This window comes from Tamandua tetradactyla, chromosome 3 (genome assembly GCF_023851605.1).
Source record: "Tamandua tetradactyla isolate mTamTet1 chromosome 3, mTamTet1.pri, whole genome shotgun sequence".
Lineage (NCBI taxonomy): Eukaryota > Metazoa > Chordata > Mammalia > Pilosa > Myrmecophagidae > Tamandua > Tamandua tetradactyla.
The window spans coordinates 210,431,026-210,456,453 of record NC_135329.1 but is presented as its reverse complement, the minus strand read 5'-3'; the positions used below and the strand labels follow the sequence as shown (position 1 = coordinate 210,456,453).

The 25,428-nt window shown below is 38.3% G+C and overlaps 1 protein-coding gene and 1 pseudogene across 1 annotated transcript in view; both read right to left on the bottom strand.

The window, feature by feature from the left end:
* Positions 1 to 24,452, bottom strand: part of LOC143678265 (UDP-glucuronosyltransferase 1A6-like) — a 129,071-nt gene extending 104,619 nt beyond the window's left edge. Inside the window, exon 1 of the mRNA XM_077155488.1 lies at positions 23,428 to 24,452. Coding sequence (XP_077011603.1) covers positions 23,428 to 24,276 — 849 coding nt within the window. The 5' untranslated portion in view covers positions 24,277 to 24,452. The remainder of the gene's footprint in view (positions 1 to 23,427) is intronic.
* Positions 2,881 to 6,917, bottom strand: LOC143676875 (UDP-glucuronosyltransferase 1A6 pseudogene; annotated as a pseudogene).
* Positions 24,453 to 25,428: the final 976 nt, after the last annotated feature.

Here is a 25,428-nt window from a genome sequence, read left to right as displayed (position 1 = left end):
TATCAAAATTATTTTTAAAAAATAAAGTTTCTAGATTTTGGATATTCATGTCAAATATTTTTTTTAACTCTAACACTCCCTAAAATTTAGTCACTCTTTAGACAATTACTCTTTAACAAAAACATTGATGCCAAAATGTTAAGTAATCTCAAAGATAATTCAGTGATAAAAATAAATACCGAGTTTTGAAAGAGAAGCAAACATGGTAGACATTGCCTCACCTCATAGATTTTCAAAAGTGCTTATAAAGAGTGACTTGGCATTTTCAGGTTTTATTCCCGTGTCTACCCCATTTTCACCCCTCTGCTCAGTCAATGAATACTGAAATGCCAGCCTGGATCAGAGAGCCCCAGGAAGACAAGGTGATCACAGAGGGTGGGCAAAGCACCCCTGCTGCCCCCACACCACCCTGCAGGTGGCCTGAATAGGAGATGCGGATGATATTTCCAGTTTATTCAAATCAGTGTTTCTCGTTACTCTGGGGATGAGGTGAGACCTGGGCATTGTAGGATGTTTAGCAGCCTCCCTGCCCGCCACCAACCAGGTAACGGAAGTACCCCCAATAGTGACACCAAAAATATCTCCAGACATTGCACCCTGAAGGGGTAAAGTCATCCCCCTTTGAGCACCACAGATCTAGGTGGTTCTGGAACAAATGAAGAGGAAATGGGAACAGAAGGGTACCCCTGAGGAGTAGGGATCTAGTTTTCTGGGTCACTGCTCCCCAAAGAATGTTGTAAGAAAACCATGGTGCTCTCATCACTTCCCAGGGAGAGAGTTCTAGCTGTATTGAGCTGGGCACCAAGGAAGAGAGGGATAGAGATAGAGTTTCCCTCAATGGCTACAAAGCATTTCACATGCTGTCCATGGCCTGGCGTGAGGGGGCAGGGCTCACAGTGTCAGCCCATCTTAGAGATGAGGAAGCTAGGGTACAGATCTGCTGAATTCTCATCCAGCCTTCTTTCCTTCTCCAAGTGCTGCTGTTGCCCAGGTCTTGTGTAAGGTAGAAAAAGACTGCAGTCCAAACACATGGATCCAGTGTGGGCTCTTATCTAGCCCCTGCATGGAACGCAGCCTGGGGCCTGGCACAGTTCTCTTCACTCACTGAGAAGCCTCCTTTGCTCACTTAAGTGAAAAGCTGGATTAAGTCATGTCTGTGGGCATCCATCCTCATAATTTGGCCCTAAAATAACTGTCACTGTTGTGTCACATTTACAATGTTCTAACTTTTTCCACAAACTTGATATCAGCTGACCCCTACCTTCCTGAGTATCCCTGTTTCATAGATGGAGAAATGAACACTCAGAAGTGAGTGACTTGCCCAGGACACCCAGCCATAGCTGGGATTGAATTCAACTCCTCTAGCTCTTAACCCCGTGCTCTCAACCCACTAATGTAACAGAGGCAAGTAGGGGTTCCTGGAACCAGCAGGGGAAGGGAAAGTGGACCCCTGGCGGCCTAAAGACTAGTTCCATTCCTTCTGGAAGAAGGTCAGGCAGAAAGACTATGCCTGCTCAAGGCTGTGAGCTCCAGCCAGGATCAGAGCTCAGTCAGAGGTGGACTGACCGCTAGAAAGCCTGTTCTTTCAGAGCTCTGGGAGGTCTTTGGTTCAACTCTTCTGACATCTGAGGTATCTGTTTCATGTCCTCGTGCTCCCTGGAACTAGCACAATTGTGCTCAGCAACCCCTGCCTCTCTGTGATGATATGAAGCTGAATGGACCCCAGAAAAGACCATGTTCTTAAAGCAAATCCATTCCTAGGGGTATAGATCAATTGTGGCTGGGACCTATTATTAGATTAGTTCAGGTGTGACTTAGCCAGGTGGATCTTAATCCTCTTACTAGAGTCCTTTACAAGAAGCACACAGAAAATTTAAGAGAGACAGAACACAGAGAAAGGACAGAGAAGCTGAGAGAGGACTCACAGAAAACAGAGTTAAACCACAGAAACAGAGAGGAAGCCACTGAAGCCAGAAGCAGGAAGAAAAGAAATCCAAGGAGAGCCCAGCAGTCATCACCATGTACCTGGCCACCAGACTGCTGGTACCCAGTCTTTGGGGAGAAGATATCATCCTGTTGATACCTTGATTTGGACATTTTCATGGCCTTGAAACTATAAATTTGGAAGGTAATAAATCCTCATTGTAAAGGCCAACCCATTTCTGGTATGTGGCATTTTGTCAGCTTTAGTAAACTGAAAACCTCTCCAATTAACTACAGTCCATGGTCCAACTTATTAACAAAGAAATTAGGAGATCTTGAAGAAGGATGGTAATTGCCCTTGGGATCTATTTGAAGCTTTCTTTCTGATGAAAAATACATAGAAAAAGAGAATTCTGGTATGAAAATTGGGGAGTGGTCTGAAGCGTTTCAAAAGTGAAAATACTTAAAAAAAAAAAAAACCTCACAGATTTAATTTCTCTGACTAATTCTGGGCTTCTTCCACCAGATGTCAGCAACGCAAAATGCTTGCATTAGCTCTGGGGTCAGCACGTGTTTTGCACAAAAGTGAAGGCTTTGCAGGCCACACTGTTTCTGTCACACTTTCTTTGTTTTTGTTTGTTTGTAACAGCTCTTCACAAATGTAAAAGCCATTCTTAGCTCTAGGCCATGCAAAACAGACTTCTGGCAGGAAGTGGGGTGGCTTTTACAATGGAAATTTATTAACTTACAAGTTGACAGTTCTGAGGTCATGAAAAAGTCTAAATCAAGGCCTCAAAGGGACAATACCTTCTCCCTGAAGACTGGCTACTGGTGATCCTCAAATCCTCTGACACATGGCCTGGCACATGGTGACATCTGCTGGTCTTATCCTTCTCTCCCAGGTTGTATTACTTCCAGCTTCTGCCTTTGGTGGTTTCCTTTCTGAAGTCTGCATGTGTCCTCATATCCCAGCTTCTCTGGGCTTTTCTGTGAGTTTCTCTGATCTTCCATGTGCATTTTGTCCTCCTACAAAGGACTCCAGTAAAAGGATTTAAACCCACCTGGAACATGCATCAACTGAAAAACCTAATCAAATTGTCCTATTCATGATAGATTTACATCCAAAGGAATGAATTAAAAGAATATGATCTTTTAGGGGTGCCCACAGCTTCAAAGTGACAAAAAGACAGTATTAGTTAAGATGATGCCAAACTGGATTAAGATTGGTCTAACCCTATATGACTAATATCCTTTAAAGTAGAGGAAATTTAGACAGAGTCAGAAGGAGACAAACAGAAAGAGAAGACCCAGAGGCAGAGATTGAACTATGCTTCAAGTCAAAGAGAGCCATGGGTTGCCAGCCAGCCACCACTAACGCCCTACAGCCTTCAGGGGAAGCAAGGACCTGCTGATACTTTAAGTTGGATTCTAGCCTCTAGAACTGTGAGGGAATAAATTTCTATTATTTGTGGTACTTTATTATGGCATGGCATTTTAAGATGTCTTGGGGTAAAGACATCTCTTTACCCCAAGAATGACATGTGCATTCTACCTCCATTGGAAGGTGTTTTCTTAGGAGAACTTACAGAGAGGGATCCGATTGAGTGAGGGAAGACACAGCACATAAGAATAATTTTTACTCACTTACTAAGAAACAGAACAATTAAAAAAGAAAACCATCAACCTGAGATAGGTCTCCTCTCTCCTTGCAGTATATTCCTCCAACAAATAACAAGTTGGGCATGCATAACTGGGGATACTCAAACACAAAGCCACACCTTAGCAGCCAAACACACCTTCCAATACAAGGTAGGGAGGGACATTTCTCTCTCGAGGAGATTCGACGCCAGATTTTGGTACTTCATATACACGAGTTGAAATAAAGAGGTTTCTAACAAATTCACGAGGAAGTTGGCCACCCACTGGGAAAAAGTCATCTGGTCTGAGAACTGAGTGTAGCACATGGGGACGTAGGACATGGGGTTGGGGCTTCTGTTGAGTGTGTGCTCCAGGGAGTGTGGGAAATCCCTGAAGAGGTACACGAAGGGCAGGCCAAGGTACTCGAACAGGATCATGCCACAGGATAAGGCGGATCTGTGAAGAGGACATCAAATGTGCTCGCCCTGAGGAAACTCAGGGTGTCGGAGTCCTTCAGGAGGCTCTCACAGTAGGCGAACATCATGTGCAGGACAATCATGGCATTTCTGTACTCAGCTGGAAGGAGGCCGGGGGAAGAATTGGTGGGAAAATGACTGCTTCCAAAGAAGCGAAACTGGTTCTTCAGCTCTTCCTGGGTGTATGGCACTGGGTAAATTTTTCTTGTATAGTATTTGGATTCTTTCAGCAGCAAATTAACTTCTGGAACTAGCACCACAATCTCATACCCCTTCTCACCAAGGCGCTCACTCACTTCCTTCATACTGAGCCAGTGGCTTCCATCCTGAGGGACAACCAGCACCTTCTCACCTCCAACCACACCCCAGAGTGCAAATGAAAGCAATACTGATGCCAGTCAATGGTTTACTATCCCTAAACCAGAAGGGAGAGTAATTTCTTCTGCACACTGCATAGGGAGGGAGATCCAAGAAGATGATGGGTGTGGGCACCAGGCTGTCCAAGTGAGAGGCGGTTCCAAGAATCAGAACCAATTTGCCCAAAGTTAGTCAAGCAAAATGAACTGTCACCCAAGGCCCACCCTAACCCAGTTGAGCAGGAGGCATGATGAGACCAGAAAAAGGAGAGGAAAGTTCAGGAACCAGGTTAAATTTCCATCCGAGTACAGTACTCGCCCCAGGATTACAGCCAATATGGAAACACACTGTTCAAGGTGTGCAAAGACTCTGCTCAGCCCAAGCTGTATACAGTTTCCCAGGAGAACAGGCACCAGCAGGGATTTCTACTTACAAGGACCAGAGACAGGAAGGGGATGACATCTAGACAGCAATAAGACCCCAGCAGGTGGCAGAGGAAGTCCAGTGTGGTGCCACCCCTCAGGGCTTGGAGAGCCTAGGCAGGGCTCTGAGGTCAGGGCCTCAGGAGAGAGCTCAGATAAAGACCTCTGCCTAGGCCCTGACTAGCAAAGTTCTGTCCTGGTCTCTGTGGAGCTAAACAAGAAGCCAGTAAAGAACCCATGGCTCAGCTGTGGGTCCTCTGCTTGTCTCCACAGGTCCTAAAGCATATAAATCAGAGGCAGGAGATGAAGGAAAGGGACTCATCCCACTTTGATTGAAAAAGAAGCCCTGCAAATTAATAGGGAGTTAAAATAATTTCCCTTTCTCCTTATGAAGTTCATGGGCCTCTGTTTGTAAGCATTAGTGTGTGTGCCTATGGTCTGTGGCTCTACACTGGACAAAACGATAAAGAATCTGGCATGTCTACCAGTGACAGGATGGGGACATCCTAAAGGGATCCTAAAGGGATCCCTGCACGTTGCTGGGATCCTTGGGTTAATCTTGGGGTGGCGTGTGGCCCAAAGTTAAAGTTCAATGTCATGTGTCCCTTGACATATGATGAATCAGGAGCATCTCCAATGACCTAATTGCAAGCTCTTCTCCCCCTCTGTCTCCATAGATAAAGTCCCTTAGCCAACCCCCTTTCAAAAGGACCAGACCCAGGACTGGCTTATCCCCAAATGTGGGTATCATTCCTCTGCCAGTCCTCAAGAGTATTCAGAAAAACCAATTACATCCTGCCATCACCTGATGAATGCATAAACACCTTCTGCAGTATAAAGGAATGAGGTACTGATTCATGCTTAAAAATATTATATGTTAAGTGAAAGAAGCCAGAACACAAAAGATTACCTATAATCCATTTATATGAAATGTCCAGAACAGGCAAATCCATAGAGGCAGTAAATAGATTAGTGGTTGCCAGTGGCTGGCAGCAGGGAGGAAGTAGGGAGAGATTGCTTAGTGAGTACAGGATTTCCTTTCACATGTGAAAATGTTCTGGAATTCAATAGTTATGATGGCTGCACCATCTTGTGAATATACTACAAAACATGAAATTGTACACTTGTGTTTTAGTTTGCTAAAGCTGCTGGAATGCAATGTACCAGAAATGGATCAGCTTTTATAAAGGGGATTTATTAAGTTATAAGTTTACAGTTCTAAGGTCTTAAATATGCCCAAATTAAGGCAGCCAGGAAAAGATACCTTGACTCCAAAGAAAGGTAAATGTCTGTCACATGGAAAGGCACCTGGGAGGCATCTGCTGGTTCTTGTTCTTGGTTCCACTGCTTCCAACTTCTGATTCCACTGGTTCCTCTCTAAGCATTTTTGGGCCCTCATTTAGGCACTCCAGGGTAAAATTCTGGGTTTTACCTCTTAGCTTAGTATCTCCCAGGGCTGGAGATTTCTACCCTTCAGGTTCTGTCTATTTCTGTAAGTCCTTGCTTAGCACCCAGGGCTTAATCTATCTCAGTCTCCAAATGTCTGTGTCTCTGTCAGCTCTGAACTGTTTCTCTCTCTCCGAGCTCTCATAAAGACTACAGTAAACCTATTCAGACCCATCTTGAATGGGCGGTGTCAAATCTCCATCTAATTGAAAAGTCACACCCATGATTGGGTGGGTCACATCTCCATAGAAACAACTCAATTAAAAGATCTCACCTTACAATACTGGATCAGGATTAAAAGAATATGGTTGCCCCCACAAGACTGGACTAGGATTAAAAGAACATGGACGGCAGGTCACGGTGGCTCAGCAGGAAGAGTACTTGCTTGCCATGCCAATGACCCGGGTTCGATTCCTGCTGCTTGCCCATGAAAAAAAACTATTAAAAAATTAAAGTGAAAATTAAAAGAACATGGCTTTTCTGGGGTGCATAGCAGTTTCAAACCAGCACAACTTGTAAAAGGTGTATTTTATGGTATCAGAATTATATATCAATTTTTAAAAGGGATATTGGGGTTTGAACCCTGGCTTCTCTGCTTACCAGGGGCATGATCTTGGAGAAAACACTCAAACTCTTCGTGCCTCAGTTTCATCATCTGGAAGATGAGGCCTATAACAGTGCCTACCTAGGAAAAAACCTGGCTCTTCGAAGGCATTTGACACATGTCAGCTTACATTTTAAAGAAGCAACTTGACTAAAGTACAAAAGACAAGCATTTCTGCCAAGCCTGTCACACAAGTCTCTTTCTACTCATAATGGGAATGTTCACATCTGTAGACTGAGAAGTCTAACATGAAGACAGTTTCTGTCTTCCTCTTAAGACAACCTCTGGCAAAAATCCTTTGGCACACCATGCTACTCCAACTGTGTTTTCATTCATTCAGCAACTGTGCTCCTGGAACCAGGCTGGGGGCTTTAGGAATGGTGATGAAAAGCAAATGTGGTTCCTGCCTTCATGGAGTTTATATGCAGGGGAGGTGCATGAAATTAACTAATAACCATTGTCATAAATTCTTTGAAACAAAACAAAGCAAAAAAGGATTCCAGGCATCACCACATCATGAGAGCCTATAGCTGGAGTTTTTTTTTTACCTTATCTGGGGATCATGGAAAGTTTCCAGGAAGTACCATTTATACTAAAATTGAATTTAGCAGAGGATTCCAGAGAGAGAAACAGTAGGTATGAGGACCCTCAGGTATTATGGAACATGGTGGTTTGAGAAATTGGAAGCCACTAGTGTGTCTGAAACAAAGAAGGAAAGGGATGAGGTTGGAGGAAGGCCGGAGCTAGATTGCACACATTTTTGTACACTGCATCAAGGACTTCTTGGTTCCCCTAATCCATATCCAAAGATCTTAGATTAAAGATTGTCCTCGCCCCCATGCTTTGTCACCCTGGTCCTGGTTCATCATTACTCTGGGAAGCCAAAGAAGGTATGTGTCAATGATACTACATTCTCAGATTAATCTTACTTTCAGTAAAAAACAGATACCGGGTATCTCCTGTTTGATGCACCATGAAGTAGCTAGTACAATCTCAATAAAAATGTTCTTCTAAAAAAACTTGACCCTGAATCCACCAAACCTACACTAACTTCCAGTTGACAGGGACTGGGACTGAAGCATACATAAGAGTAACCTCCAGAGGGCTTTTTCTTCTCTCTGATCTCTCATTCAGGGGGAAGCAATCTGCAGAGTGAGTGTGGAGAGGGCCCCTGGTGAGGAACTGAAGCCTCTTGCAAAGCTACCAAGATCCCTGAACTAGAAGGGAGACCCTCACACCAGAAGCAGCTAAACCCACTCTTGAATTCCTGACCCTCAACAACTGCATGAGAGATAATTCATACACATTTTGGAAAGCTCAAAAATACATATGAATGAAGAGAAGAAAGAAAATAACCAGCCAGCAATTGGGAACCACTATTTCCACATTTTAGGAAGGCCCTGTTTGAACATACAGAAGCACTGAGATGCAGAGAATCAGAAACTGTCCAGCGAGAGCAAACAGTCTAGTGTATGCATTTCCAGACAGAGGCCCACAGCTGCCAGGATTGCACAGACAGAGAGATGGGCACTAGGAAGATATTTACATGCCACAAAGACAACAGAGGATCACTAACTATATGATGATGCAGACAGATACAGTTCAGTCTAATGACCAAGTTAAAACACTGGAGGAGACATGGACTTTGGAATAACGAATCAAAGATATTTATATAACTTTACTAAATAAAATCAGTGAGTTGGCTAATGACATAAAGAAGATCAAGAAGACTCTACAAGAGCATAAAGAGGAATTTAAAAGAATAAGCAGAAAAACAGCATATATCACAGAGATTAAAGATGCTGTAGACTAAATAAAAAATATATTAGAGACACACAACAGCAGATTTGAATAGGTGGAAGAAAGAATAAGTGAACTAGAGGACAGGACAATGGATTTTGAACACATAAAAGAGCAAATGACAAAAAAGATGGAAAAATTTGAATTGGATCTCAGGGAAATTATGGACAAAGCAAAGTGCACAAATATAAGAGTCATCAGTATCCCTGAAGGAGAAGAGAAGAGTAAAAGGCTAGGAAGATTCGTGGAGGACATAATGTGGGAAAACTTCCCAACCTTTATAAAAGATGTAAATATGCAAATCAAAGAACCCAATGAACTCCAAATGGAATAAATTCAAATAGGCCTACCCCAAGACACATGCTAATTAGTCTTCAAATGTTGAAGAGAAGCAGAAAATTCTGAAAGTGGCATGAGAAAAACAATCTACTACATACAAGGGAAACTATATAAGACTGAGTTCAGACTACTCAATTGGCACTATACAGGTGAGAAGGCAGTGGCATGATATATTTAAGATCCTGGAAGAAAAGGCTTCCAGTCAAGAATTCTGTACCCAGCCAGACTGCCCTTCAAACTGAGGGAGAGATTAAAATTTTCACAGCAAACAAAGGCTGAAAGAATATATCAACAAGAGACCAGCTCTATGAGAAATACTAAAGGGAGTACTGATGGCTGAAAAACAAAAAAAGACAGGAGAGAGAGGTCTGGAGATGGGCACAGAATTGAAGTGTATCAGTAAGGGTAACCTAAAAAATAAAAAGAGAAAGGGAGAAAAGAACATATAGATCTGACAAATAAAATCCAAAGGATAAGATGATAGATTCAAGAAATGCCTTTACAGTAATAACTTTGAATGTTAATGGACTAAACCTACCAATTAAAAGATACACAGTGGCAGAATAGATTAAGAAATATAATCCAACTATATGCTGCTTATCAAGGACTCATCTTAGACACAAGAATACAAATAGATTGAAAGTGAAAGGATGGAAAAAGATGTCCCATGCAAGCTATAACCAAAAGAAATCAGGAGTAGCTATACTAACATCAGACAAAATAGACTTTAAGTGTAAAAACATCATAAGAGACAAAGAAGGACATTATATGTTAGTAAAAGGGACAATTAACCAAGAAGAAATAACAATCATAAATATCTATGCTATCTATTCTCCTAATCAAGGAGGTCCAAAGTGCATGTGAGAGACACTGGCAAAACTGAAGGAGTGATAGATGTTTCAACAATAATAGGAGACCTCAGTGCACCACTCTCCTCTATAGAAAGAACAACCAGACAGAAGATCAACAAGGAAATAGAGAACTTAAACTATCTGATAAATGAATTAGACCTAACAAACATATATAGAACATTACACCCCAAAACACCAGGATATACATTTTTCTTTAGTGCTCATGGAACTTTCTCCAGGACAGATCATATATTGGGTCTTTATAAATTTAAAAACATAGAAATTATTCAACGTACTTTCTCTGATCACAATGGAATGAAGCTGGAAATTAATAACTACCAAAGAACAAGAACTTTCACAAATACATGGAGATTAAATAACACTCTCTTAAACAATGAATGGGGCTCTTTCTACTGATAGAGAAATTAGTAGCTACCTGGAGATGAATGAAAATGAGAATACAACATATCAGAACTAATGGGATGTGGCAGAGGCTGTGCTGAGAGGGAAATTTATTGCCCTAAATATCTATATTAAAAACGAAGAAAAAGCAAGAATTGAGGACTTAACTGCTTACCTGGAAGAACTTGAAAAAGAATAGCAAGCTTACCCCAAAGCAAATAGGAGAAGAGAAATAACAAAGATTAAAGCAGAGTTAAATGAATGGGAGAACAATAGAAGAATCAATAAAACCAAAAGTTGCTTCTTTGAGAAAATCAATAAAATTGATAGGCCACTAGCAAGACTGAAACAGAAAAAAAGGGAAAGGATGTAAATAAACAAAATCAGAAATGAGAAGGAGTTCATTACCACAGATGCTGAAGATATTTTAAAAAATCATAAGAGGCTACCATGAACAATTAAATGCCAACAAACTACACAACTTAGATGAAATGGACAAATTCCTAGAAACACACAAACAAGCTACACTGATTTAAGGAGAAACAGAAGATCTCAAGAAACCAATCACATGTAAAGATATTTTCAAACAGTCATCAAAAACCTTCCTACAAAAAAAGCCGAATACACATCTACCATAATAGTTAGAGACTTCAATTCCCCACTCTCATCAATGGGCAGAACATCTAGAGAAAGGATCAATAAAGAAACAGAGAATTTCAATATTACAATAAACGAGCTAGACTTAACAGACATGTATAAGACATGACACCCCACAACAGCAGGATACACATTTCTCTCAAGTGCTCATGGATCATTCTCAAAGATAGACCATATACTGGCTCACAAACCAAGACTCAACAAATTTAAAAAGTTTGAAATCATACAAAACACTTTCTCAGATCATAAGGAATGAAGTTGGAAATCAATAATAGGCAAAGCGGCAGAAAATTCACTAATATGTGGAGGCTCAACAACACACTCTTAAACAACAAGTGGGTCAAGGAAAAAATTACAAGAGAAATCAGTAAATATCTCGAGGCAAATGAAAATGAAAACACAACATATCAAAACTTATGGGATGCAGCAAAGGCAGTGCTAAGAGGGAAATTGATTGCCCTAAATGCCTATATCAAAAAAGAAGAAAGGGCAAAAATACAGGAATTAACTGTCCACATGGAAGACCTGGAGAAAGAACAGCAAACTAAACCTAAAGCAAGCAAAAGGAAAGAAATAGCAAAGATTAGAGCAGAAATAAATGAAATTGAGAACATGAAAACAATTGAGAAAATCAATAAAACCAGAAGTTGGTTCTACAAGAAAATCAATAAGATTGATGGGCCCGTAGCAAGATTGACAAAAAGAAGAAGAGAGAGGACACAAATAAATAAGATCAGAAATGGAAGAGGAGACATAAGCACTGACCCCACAGAAATAAAGGAGTTAAGAACAGGATACAATGAACAACTTTTTACCAATAAATACAACAATGTAGATGAAATGGACAACTTCCTAGAAAGCATGAACAACAAGCTTTGACTCAAGATGAAATAGATGACCTCAGCAAACCAATCACAAGTAAAGAAATTGAATCAGTCATTCAAAAGCTTCCCAAAAAGAAAAGTCCAGGACCAGACAGCTTCACATGTGAATTCTACCAAACATTCCAGAAAGAATTAGTACCAATCCTGTTCAAACTCTTCAAAAAAATTGAAGTGGAGGGAAAGCTACCTAATTCATTCTATGAAGCCAACATCACCCTCATACCAAAACCAAGCAAAGATATTACAAAAATAGAAAACTACAGACCAATCTCTTTAATGAATATAGATGCGAAAATTCTCAAGAAAATTCTAGCAAATCGAATCCAGCAACACATTGAAAGAATTATACATCATGACCAAGTAGGATTCATCCCAGGTATGCAAGGATGGTTCAACATAAGAAAATCAATTAATGTAATACACCATATCAACAAATCAGAGCAGAAAGATCACATGATCATCTCAATTGATGCAGAGAAGGCATTTGACAAAATTCAACATCCTTTCCTGTTGAAAACACTTCAAAGGATAGGAATACACGGGAATTTCCTTAAAATGATAAAGGGAATATATGAAAAACCCACAGATAATATTGTCCTCAATGGGGAAAAACTGAAAACTTTCCCCCTAAGATCAGGAACAAGACAAGAATGTCCACTATCACCACTGTTATTCAACATTGTGCTGGAAGTTCTAGCCAGAGCAATTAGACAAGAAAAAGAAATACAATGCATCAAAATTGGAAAAGAAGAAGTAAAACTATCACTGTTTGCAGATGATATGATACTATATGTCGAAAACCCTGAAAAATCCACAGCAAAACTACTACAGCTAATAAACGAGTACAGCAAAGTGGCAGGTTACAAAATCAACATTCAAAAATCTGTAGTGTTTCTATACACTAGTAATGAACAATCTGAGGGGGAAATCAAGAAATGAGTTCCATTTACAATTGCAACTAAAAGAATCAAATACTTAGGAATAAATTTAACTAAAGAGATAAAAGACCTATACAAAGAAAACTACAAGAAACTGTTAAAAGAAATCACAGAAGACCTAAATAGGTGGAAGGGCATACTGTGTTCATAGATTGGAAGACTAAATATAGTTAAGATGTCAATACTACCTAAACTGATTTACAGATTCAATGCAATACCAATAAAAATCCCAACAACTTACTTTTCAGAAATAGAAAAACCAATAAGCAAATTTATCTGGAAGGGCAGGGTGCCCCGAATTGCTAAAAGTATCTTGAGGAAAAAAAAATGAAGCTGGAGGTCTCATGCTGCCTGACTTTAAGGCATATTATGAAGCCACAGTGGTCAAAACAGCATGGCACTGGCATAAAGATAGATATAATGACCAATGGAATTGAATAGAGTGTTCAGATATAGACCCTCTCATCTATAGACATTTGATCTTTGATAAGGCAGTCAAGCCAACTCACCTGGGACAGAACAGTCTCTTCAATAAATGGTGCCTAGAGAACTGGATATCCATATGCAAAAGAATGAAAGAGGACCCGCATCTCACACCCTATACAAAAGTTAACTCAAAATGGATCAAAGATCTAAACATCAGGTCTAAGACCATAAAACAGTTAGAGGAAAATGTAGGGAAATATCTTATAAATTTTATAATTGGAGGTGGTTTTATACACCTTACACCTAAAGCAAGAGAATTGAAGAAAGAAAGAAAGAAATGGGAACTCCTCAAAATTAAACACTTTTGTGCATCAAAGAACTTCATCAAGAAAGTAAAAAGACAACCTACACAATGGGAGACAACATTTGGAAACGACATATCAGATAAAGGTCTAGTATCCAGAATTTATAAAGAGATTGTTCAACTCAACAACAAAAAGACAGCCAATCCAATTACAAAATGGGAAAAAGACTTGAACAGACACCTCTCAGAAGAGGAAATACAAATGGCCAAAAGGCACATGAAGAGATGCTCAACGTCCCTGGCCATTAGAGAAATGCAAATCAAAACCACAATGAGATATCATCTCACTCCCACCAGAATGGCCATTATCAACAAAACAGAAAATGACAAGTGCTGGAGAGGATGTGGAGAAAGAGGCACACTTATCCACTGCTGGTGGGAATGTCAAATGGTGCAAACACTGTGGAAGGCAGTTTGGCAGTTCCTCAAAAAGCTGAATATAGAATTGCCATATGACCCAGCAATACCATTGCCAGGTATCTACTCAGAGGACTTAACGGCAAAGACACAAACAGACATTTGCACACCAATGTTTATAGCAGCATTATTTACAATTGCAAGGAGATGGAAGCAGCCAAAATGTCCATCAACAGAGGAGTGGCTAAACAAACTGTGGTATATACATACGATGGAATATTATGCAGCTTTAAAACAGAATAAACTTATGAAGTATGTAACAACATGGATGGACCTTGAGAACATTATGCTGAGTGAGACTAGCCAAAAACTAAAGAACAAATACTGCATGGTCTCACTGATACGAACTGACATTAGTGAATAAACTTGAAATATTTTGTTTGTTACAGAGACCATCAGGAGATAGAAATAGGGTAAGATATTGGGTAATTGGAGCTGAAGGGATACAGACTGTGCAACAGGACTGGATACTAGAACTCAGAAATGGACAGCACAATACTACCTAACTAGCTGTAATATAATTATGTTAAAACACTGAATGAATCTGCCTGTGAGAATGATAGAGGGAGGAGGGCTGGGGACATAAATGAACTCAGAAAGAAAGATTGATGTTAAAGATTGAGATGGTATAACCCAGGAATGCCTAGAGTGTATAATAATAGTGAAATGTACAAGGTACAATTTTAAAAATGTTTTTGCATGAGGAAGAACAAAGGAATGTCATTATTGCAGGGTACTGAAAATAGATGGTAATTAATATTTTAAAATGTCACCTTCTGTATGAAACTAAAGCAAAAAATGTTTATTAGTTACAAAATTTATATTTTGACTACTGCATTTCCTAATATAACTTATGTAGATAGTTTGATTGAATGCCACATGTACTTGGAATCTCAGGTAGGACATGAGATTTTGCTGGTTTGTCCAGAATGATGCCCCAATGAATCCCAGAGTGATTTGATCAGTGAGTGGAAAAGTATCTGCAAAGCCCCCTTTGGGGAGTGGTGAGAATGGGGAGAAATTCAACTTTCCCAAGTTGAATTCTTGATGTTCTCACAAGCTGTGTACAACCAAAGCTATAGGCAGAGCCCCCAGTCTTGGGGTTTGTTCAAATGAAAGTTAACCCTGCAAAGGATAGGTCAAGTCTACTTAAAATTTAGGCCTAAGAGTCACCCTCAAGAGAGCCTCTTTTGTTGCTCAGATGTGGCCGCTCTCTCCAGCCAACACAACGAGCAGTCTCATCACCCTACCCCTCTCTACGTGGGACATGACTCCCAGGGGTGTGGACCTTCCTGGCAATGTGGGATAGAGATCTTGGAATGAACGGAGACTCAGCATCAAGGGATTGAGAAAAACCCTAGAATGAGCTGAGTATTAGCATCAAGGGATTGAGAAAACCTTCTTGACCAAAAGGGGGAAGAGGGAAATGAGACAAAGTGTCAATGGCTGACAGATTCCAGACAGAGTCGAGAGGTTATCCTGGAGGTTATTCTTATGAATCAAGTAGATATCATCTTGTTAAGAGGCTAGAAGGAACTGCCTGAAAATGTAGAGCTGTGTTCCAGTAGCCATATTTCTTGAGGATGATTGAATAATGATACAGCTGTCACAATGTGACTGTTTGATTGTGAAAACCTTGTGTCTGATGCTCCTTTTATCTACCTTGTCAACAAAGGAGTAGAACATATGGAATAAAAATAAATAATAGGGGGAACAAATGCTAAAATAAATTTAGTTTAAATGCTAGTGATCAATGAAAGCAAGGGGTAAGGGCTATGGTAGGCATAGTCTTTTTTTTTTTTTTGTCTTTCCTGTGTTTGTTTTATTTCTTTTTCTGAATCAATGCTAATGTTCTACGAAATGATGAATATGCAACTAAGTGATGATATTGTGAATTACTGATTACGTATGTTGTTTTATTTTGTTTCTTTATTTTTTTAATTAATAAATAAATTTTAAAAATTAAAAAAAAAAAATGCCCAGGACCAAATGGCTTCACAGGGGAATTTTAACAAACATTCCTAAAAGAACTAACACCAATCCTACCCACATTTTTTCAAAAAAAAAATTGAAGAAAAAGGAACACTACCTAACCCATTTTATGAAGCTAACATCACTTTAATATCAAAACTGGGTAAAGAGGTTACAAGAAAGGAAAACACAGACCAATCTCCCTAATGACCATAGATGCAAAAATTCTCAACAAAATATTAGGAAATCAAATCCAACAGCACATTAAAAGAATTATACACCACAACCAAATGGGGCTTATGCCAGGAATGCAAGGATGGTTCAACACAAAGAAATCAGTTAATGTAATACAGCATATTAACAAATTAAAAGAGAAAAATATGATCATCTCAATTGATGTTGAAAAAGCATTTCACAAAATGCAGCATCCTTTTCTGATAAAAACACTTCAAAAGGTAGGAATCAAAGGTAAATGCATCAGTATGATAAAAGGTATATATGAAAAACCCATAGCCAGTCTCATATTTAATGGTGAAAGGCTGAAGGCTTTCCTCCCAAGATTGGGAATGAGGGAAGGATGCCATCTATTACCATTTCTATTCAACACTGTACTAGAAGTTCCAGCAAGAACAATCAAGCAGGAAAACGAAATAAAAGGCATCCAAATTGGAAACAAAGAACTAAAACTTTCAGTATTTTCAGATGACATGATACTATACTTGGAAAATCCTGAGAAATCTACAGCAAATATCTAGGAATGAAGTTAACTAGGGATGTAAAGGATTTGTACACAGAGAACTAAATAACATTGTCAAAAGAAATCAAAGAAGATCTAAATAGGTGGAAAGATATTCCATGCTCATAGATAGGAAGGTTAAAGATAGTTAAAATGCCAGTTTTACCCAAATTGATCTACAGATTCAATGCAGTACAAATCAAAATCCCAACAACCTATTTTTGAAGACTTGGAAAAGCTAGTTACCAAATTCATCAAAACAGGATATTACTCGCACAAAGATAGAAATATTGACAAATGGAATCAAATTGAGAGTGTAGAAACAGACCACCAAATCTATGGTAAACTGATCTTCAACAATGCCCTCAAATCCACTGAACTGGAACAAAATTGTCTTTCAATAATGGGCATGGGAGAACTGGATATCAATAGAAAGAAGAATGAAAGAGTACCCTTACCTTTCACTCTATACAAAATTAACTCAAATTGGATTAAATACCTAAACATAAGAACCAGTACCATAAAGCTCCTACAAGAAAACGTAGGAGGTAGCTTCCTAAACTTTACACCCAAAGCACAAGCAACAAAAGAAAAAATTAGATAAAGGGGAACTCCTCAAAATCAAATGATTTTCCACTTCAAAAAACTTTGTCAAAAAGGTAAAAAGGCAACCAACTTAATGGGAGAAAATATTTGGATATCACACATCAGATAAAGGTTTGATATGTTGTATACATAAATAAATCATACAATTCAACAACAAAAGAACAAGCCACCTAATAATAAAGTGGGCTAAAGATATGAATAGACATTTTTTCTGAAGAGCAAATACAGATGGTTAAAAAGGAAATGAAGAGATGCTTATTCTCATTAGCTATAAGGGAAATGCAGATCAAGACTACAATGAGTTACCACCTCACACAGTTCAGTGGATTGGGGGCCTTGTTGAAGATCAATTGACCATAGATCTGGTAGTCTATTTCTCAACTCTCAATTTTATTCATTGATCAATATGTCTATCTTTGTACTATTACCATGCTGTTTTGACCACTGTGGTTTTACAGCAAGCTTTAAAAATTAGGAAGGGTAAGTCCTCCCACTTCATTCTTTTTTAGTATGTTTCTGGCTATTTGAGGTCTCTTTCCCTTTCAAACAAATTTGATAATAGCTTTTCCAAGTCTTCAAAGTAGGTTGTTGGAATTTTCATTGGTATTGCGTTGAATTTGTAAATCAAATTAGTTAGATTTGACATCTTAATGATACTTAATCTTTGTATCCATGAACATGGAATGTCTTTCCACCTGTTTAGATCTTCTTTGACTTTTTTTAGCAATGTTTTGTAGTTTTCTGTGTGCCGGTCCTTTACATTCCTGGTTTATTCCTAAATACTTGATTCTTTTATTTGTTATTGTGAATGGAATTTTCTTTTTAATTGTCTCCTCAGTTAGGTCATTACTTGTATAGAAACATTACTGATTTTCGTATCCCACCACTTTGCTGAATTTATTTATTAACTCAAGCAGCTTTGCCATAGATTTCTAAGGATTTTCCAAGTATAGAATCATGTCTCCTGCAAATAATGAAAATTTTACTACTTCCTTACCAGTTTGGGTGACTTTTATTTCTTTTTCTTGCCTGATAGCTCTAGCTAGACCTTCTAGTACAATGTTGAAGAGAGGTGGTGACAGTGGGCATCCTTCTCTCATTCCTGATCTCAGGGGAAAGGTTATCAGTCTCTCACTGTTGAGTATAATGCTAGCTGTGGGTTTTTCGTATGTGGTTTTTATCATATTGAGGAAATTTCCTTTGATCCCTACCTTTTGAAGTGTTTTTATAAGAAAAGGATGCTAAATCTTGTCAAATGTTTTTTTCAATGTCAGTCAAGATAATCCTGTCATTTTTCCCTTTCAACTTGTTAAAATACTGTATTACATTGATTAATTTTGTGTTGACCAACCCTTGCATGCTTGGAATACACTTCACTGGGTCATTGTGTATAATTCTTTTATTGTGCCATTGGGTTCCATTTGCAAGTATTTTGTTAAGGATTTTTGCATCTATATTCATTAGGGAGATTGGCCTGTTGTTTTCCTTTCTTCAAGTATCTTTACCTGGTTTTGATATTTCAGAGGGATGTTAGCTTCATAAATTGAGGTCGTAATGTTCCTTTTTTCCTCAAATTTTTGGAAGAGTTTGAGCAGGAATGGTTTTATTTCTTTTTTGGAATGTTTGGTAAAATTCCGCTTTGAAGCCATATGGCCCTGGGTTTTTCTTCACAGGGATTTTTTTATGACTGAATCTCTTTACTTGTGATTGGTTTGCCGAGGTCATCCATTTCATCTCAAGTCAGTGTAGATTGTTCATGTGCTTCTAGGAATTTGTCCATTTCATGTAAGTTGTCTAGTCTGTTGGCATATAGTTGTTCATAGTATCCTCTTATGGTTTTTTTTTCTTTTTAATTTCTACAGGGACCATGGTAATGACACCCCTCTCATTTTTTATTTTATTTATTTGTATCCTACATTTTTCATCAGCCTGGCTATGGGTTCATCACTTTTATTTATATTCTTAAAGAATCAACTTCTGGTTTTATTGATTCTTTCTATTTTGTTGTTGTTGTTCTCCAACTCATTTATTTGTGCCTTAATTTTTGGTATTTCTCTTCTGTTATTTTCTTTGGGGTTAGTTTGCTGTTCTTTCTCTAGTTCCTCCAGGTGAATAGTTAGGTCCTCAATTCCTGCTCTTTCTTCTTTTTTAATATAGGCATTTAGGGCAATAAATTTCCTTCTTAGCATTGCCTTTGCTATATCCCATAAATTCTGTTATGTTGTATTCTCACTTTCATTCATCTCCAGATATTTACTTATTTCTCTTGCAATTTCTACTTTGGCCCACTGAGTTTTAAAGACCTTGTTATTTAATCTCCATATATTTGTGAGAATTCTGCTTCTTTGGTATTATTAATTTCCAGTTTCATTCCAGTATGGTCAGAGAAAGTGCTTTGAATAATTTCAATCTTTTAAACTTTATTGAGTTTTAAACTTTATTGAGACCTTTCTTTTTTTTTTTTTTAAAGGGCAGGCACTGGGAATCAAACCCGGGTCCTCGGGCATGGCAGGCAAGCATTCTTATCTGCTGAATCACCGTGGCACGCCCTATTAAGACCTTTCTTTGTGCCCTAGCACATATTTATCCTGGAGAATGCTTCATGAGTACTAGAGAAGAATGCATATTCTAGTGTTTGGGGGTGTAATGAACAACATATATATATGTTAGGTCTAATTCAATTATCACATTGTTTAACGTCTCTATTTCCTCATTGATCCTCTGTCTGGTTGTTCTATTTGTAGAAGAGAGTGGGGTGTTGAAGTCTACCACTCTTATTGTTCAAACAGCTATTGCTCCCTTCAGTTGTGCCAATATTTGCCTGAGGTACTTTGGAGCCCCTTGATTTTATTGCATAAATATTTATGATTGTTATTTCTCCTTGGTGAATTGTCCCTTTTATTAATTTGTAGTGTCTTTCCTTGCTCTTATGACATCTTTGCATTTAAAATCTCTTTTGTCTGATATTAGTATAGCTACTTCTGCTTTCTTTTGGTTACAGCTTGCATAGATCTTTTTCCAACCTTTCACTTTCGATCTATTTGTATCCTTTGGTCTAAGATGAGTCTCTTGTAAATAGCATACAGCTGAATCATATTTTTTAATCCATTCTGCCAATCTGTATCTTGGTGAGTTTCATTCATTAATATTCTAAGTTATTTCTGTAAAGGCAGTTCTTGAATCTACCATCTTATCCTTTGGTTTTTATTTGTCAGACCTATATATTTCCCTCTCTATTTCTATCCTTTAAGTCACCTTTCCTAATACTCTTCAATTCTGTGCCCTCCTCCAGACATCTCCTCTTTTTTTTTTTCAGCCAACAGAACTCCCTTTAGTGTTTCTTATAGGGCTGGTCTCTTGTTAACAAATTCTTTATCAGCATTTGTTTGTCTGTGAAGATTTTAATATCTCCCTCACTTTTGAAGGACAACTTTCTGGGATAAAAAATTCTTGGCTGGAAATATTTCTCTTTCAGAATCTTAAATATATTATACCACCACTTTCTCACCTCCATGGTGCCTGTATGCATGTATCTTGATTCAAACAAACCAACGTTTAAAAGACATTTTTTTTCTCTGTTTTTTAAATTTTGGTAAAATAGGCCTAACATAAAATTCACTATAACATTTTTGTGTGTGTGTGACAGGGGGTCACATTTCATTCTTTTTCCATGTGAGTATCCCGTTATTGCTGTACCATTCCTTGACTTTTTTGTTTGTTTGCTTGTTTTTGTGGGGGGGTGTGTGTTGGGGGAGAGGTGGGAAGTGCATGGGCCGGGAATTGAACCCAGGTCTTCCACATGGCAGGCAACAATTCTACCATGGAAGTACCATTGTATTCCCTCATCACACCACTTTAATCACTTTAGTATTACAGTGGTTTATTATAATTCAGTAGTACCCTTTATGATGTTGTGCAACCATCATTACCCCAAAAGGAAACCCCATACCCACTAAATAGTCCCTCTCCATTTCAGTTTTACCCAGCTCTGGTCAACCATGAATTTGCTTTCTGTCTTCATGGATTTGCCTATTCTGAGCATTTCATAAAAATGGAATCACACAGTCTATAGCCTTTTGTGTCTGGCTTGTTTCATTTAGCATGAAGTTTTCAAGGTTTAACAATGTTGTAGCATCTATCAGTTGTCCTTTAATGAATAATAATAAATTCAAAATAGAAAAGGGGAAAATGTCCTGTCAACAATCGTTTGAAAATAACAAAACACCCAGAGTAAATTTAAATAAGAAAATAAAAGATTTCTAAAATTGTTAAATTTTACTGTCAGTTTATGGGACTGAATATAAAGAGAAATACTATTATGAATGATTTTCTCTAAACCTACCACTTCTCAAATTTTGAAAAAAAGTGAGAGAAATACTTTATTCCTGAGTAGGAAGACTTAGTGAAAAGACGTCAATTTTCTCAAGTTAATAAAAACATTTCCTGTAATATTAACAAAACCCTACTGGTTTGTTTTTATTTTCTTTAGCTGGACAAACAATTTTAAATTTTATGAAGGAGATTTATGTGAATTCCAAGAACATTTGGAAAAGAGAATAGAGAGTATGAGACTTGCCTTACCAGATATTACAATCTACTACAAAGCCAATATATTCAAAACAGTATGATCCTGATAAATGAATAGATGAATAGAGTCATGAAACACAAGTGAGAGTTTAGAAGCAGTTGCAAAAAGATACAGAAATGCCATATATGATGTAAAGAAGCATTTCAAACCAATAGATGAATAATGTATTTTTTAAATAAATCATGTTGAACAATTGACTATCCACATTTTTAAAAAGTTAGATTGTTACTTAGCTGTATAAATTAAAGCTTTCTTGATTAAAAAAATAAAATAAAATAAAATGATTGATACTGGATGAATTAAAGCATTAAAACAAAAATAGAGAAAACGCTTTTATAGGTTTGGACAGACCCAAACAAGTTGAAGCAAAGAAACAATTAAGGACAAAGTTGGTAAATTTGATTACTCAAAAATAAGAATTATATGTGACAAGAGATACCAAAAGATGAAGAACAGCCAAGGAAAAAAATCAGCAGCACACAGAAGAAGCTAATACTCAAGCTCCTTACATCAATTAGTTGTAAAAAGACATACAGCCCTATAAAAATGATGAATGGATGTGACCACACAATGCACTAGAAAAGAAATACATGTGGCCTCAATACCTATGAAAATAGGAAATGAAACTGAAACAGCTTTGGAGAATTTTTTCTGCCCAGAAAAACTGCCCAACATTTAAGACTGACGTAATCCAGAGCTGGAGAGGATACAGAAAAACTAGACCTCTCATGTACCAATGGTCAAATCAGGAGGTTGCTCAAGATTTTGAAAGCATCATGTCAGATTTACTGAGGTGTAAAAGGTATATACCATTTGACCCAGAGACCCTGCCCCTAGCACTCTAGAAATAAGAGCGAGTTATAGAAATATATGTATGTAAAGAAGGTATTTGTTTGTTTAGCCCAGTCTTGTTTACAAGAGAAAAAAGTGGAAGATGCCCACATATCTATCAATATTGACTTTGATCTTTGGACTTTTACTTGCCAATAAATCACAGACATCCTTACACTCAGAGTGAAATGAATTATTGCCTTCTTTTGACTCATTTTATAGAATTCTTTACTTGAATATAGTTTACAATTTATTCAGTCAAAGCGCAAAGTAAAGAGCAAAGTGTCCAGCCGGATTCTAGATTTTTTTATCTAACTAAAATGGAGTGTGAACTTTACATCATAATTGTAGATATATATATGAAATAATTTCAGAAAAACTGGAAAAGACGTGCAAGACCAGTTAAGAGCATTTTTATATGGTGGCAACATAATAGTAAGAAGAGAAATTTCACTTCTGACAGCATTTTTCAGTATTTTTCAAATTGAAGCCTTAAAAAAGCAGTCTGGAAAGCCATCAGTTATACACACATAAATATCAAAGGGGACCACTTTACAAAATTTGTGAGACCACAATTAAACAAATCGGCACTAAATAATTCATTAAACCAGATGTAAATTACAAATGTGATGAATGTAAATGACAAATCACAGTTCAGGTATGGACCCTATTTTCTTTTTATTATTTGTTTTTTACATTTTTAGGTGCTCAGCCAGTTATTTTTAAAAATCCTAAAGGAGAGGCAGCTTACCTTTGGCAGTGGCTTTACCGGGACGCAGTTGATGCCGCCGATGAAGATCATGTTGGGCATGACAGGTTTAGGATAGTCAAAGGCAAAGTCAGTTCGTAACAGCCAAATTGAGACTTGACTGTGGAGATCATATGTTGTGACAGGCATCTGGAAAATCTCAGAGGCCATTTTTAAAACATCTTTGAAAAAATACTGGCAAAGGAAATGCTCCTCCAAGTGAGAGATGGAGTTCCATACTCTGTCCCTGAAATTCATGACATCTGAGAACCTTGACAAAGATCTGGGAACATAGGAAGTAGGGCTGGGGCACTGTGTCCCCTCCTCAAGATAATGACAAAACATTCCCCTGCTGAACACCACAGATGGGAGTGAAAAGTACTTGGCAACGATGAAGCCACACATATCAAACGGATCTAGGAACACGGCATCAAAAGAACTCTCTTTTAAGTATTCCACCAATTTTTTGTCATTAAACAAACCCCTACAGTGAGAAAAAAAGTATTTAAAAGTAATGGGTGGATTTATTAAGAGAGAAAACACATCTGTTTGAGTTTTCCACTGAGATTTGGAGAACTTCAGGAACTCACGATTCAAATCCTCCAGCGTGTAAGAAGTTGAATACGTCTTTACTGTACAGTTGAATGATGTTTTCAGGTGCCAACTCACCTCTGGGATGACTACGACCAACTCATGTCCTCTTTGGTAGAGTTTCTCCAGGACTGAATGCATGCTAAACCAGTGGCTTCCATCCATGGGGACGACCAGCAGCTTGCCTGCCTCAGAAAAGCCAGATGCCAACAGGAGAAACACACATACAGGAAGGCGCCCAGCCAACGTTGCAGAAGCCATTGGGTCAACTGCTGCCCAGAGCAATCTGGCTGCTTGGGTTCTATGCTGTCAGCAGAAGAAATGTGGGCATAATACCTGCCCCAGCAGAGGGCATGTCTTCATACACTCATAAAGAGAATTATACTCATTGCCAATCATTTACTCATAAGAATAATAATGAATGACTAATATTTGCTGGGATATCTCTTGTTTTTCAAATAAGGATAACTTCTGATCTTTGCCTTGGCCAGAGATCATGCTGGCATGCAACATGAATGATTAAGAAACGAATGATTAAGCTGCCCTTGCTTAGTTAATAAGTAAATTGGAATAAAGCTCCTGCCTTTAGAATTTGTCCCAAAGGAAAAATTTGTACCAGAAGGGGACTGGCTTCTGGACCCAAGCAGGACCCAACCAGAACCCAAGCAAAAACTTGAGGCCTCCGACCATGGACTTCTCTGGGAGTGGAATCTCTGAAATGCATCATAAGCATCTCTGAAAATGCATAGGCATTAGAAAAGCTTCAAGACCTCTGAAATGCTCAAATAAGATTGACAACCCGTGGGCCATTCAGAGATTCCGTGGAATGTGACTGTCATCTATTTAAATAGCTTTCCCTAGATAGGTCACATGAAGGGGTGGCCACTTGCCCAATGCCTGCTAGAAGCACCAGCAAAGACTCTTCTTTCTCTCTCCTCTATGCATCCACATTCCTCATCTAGACCTCTGCGGTTCATGAATGAAAAGACCCCAATATTTTTATGATGTCAATTCCCCCCTAATTGATCTAAAGATTCAACACAGTCACAAACAAAATCCTGCCAGGCTTATTTTGGGGGGGTGGGGAGAGGGGGCGGGCTGTTAGAAATTGGCAAACTGATTCTAAAATGCATATGGAAATGTAAAGGTTTAGAATAAGCAAAGCAATTTTGAAAAAAAAAAGGGAAGGTTAGAGGGCAATATTACCTTATTTCAATATATACTACAAAGCTACAAGAATCAAGACAGTAAGGTCTTGACAAATAGATCAATGGAATAGACTAGAAAGTTTAGAAATTGATCCAGAGATACGTGGACAACTGATTTTTAACAAAGGCACAAAAGCAATATTGGTTCAACAGTTATGACAAATGTACCTGTGGTGGTTAGAAGCTTTATACACTGCAGAAAAGC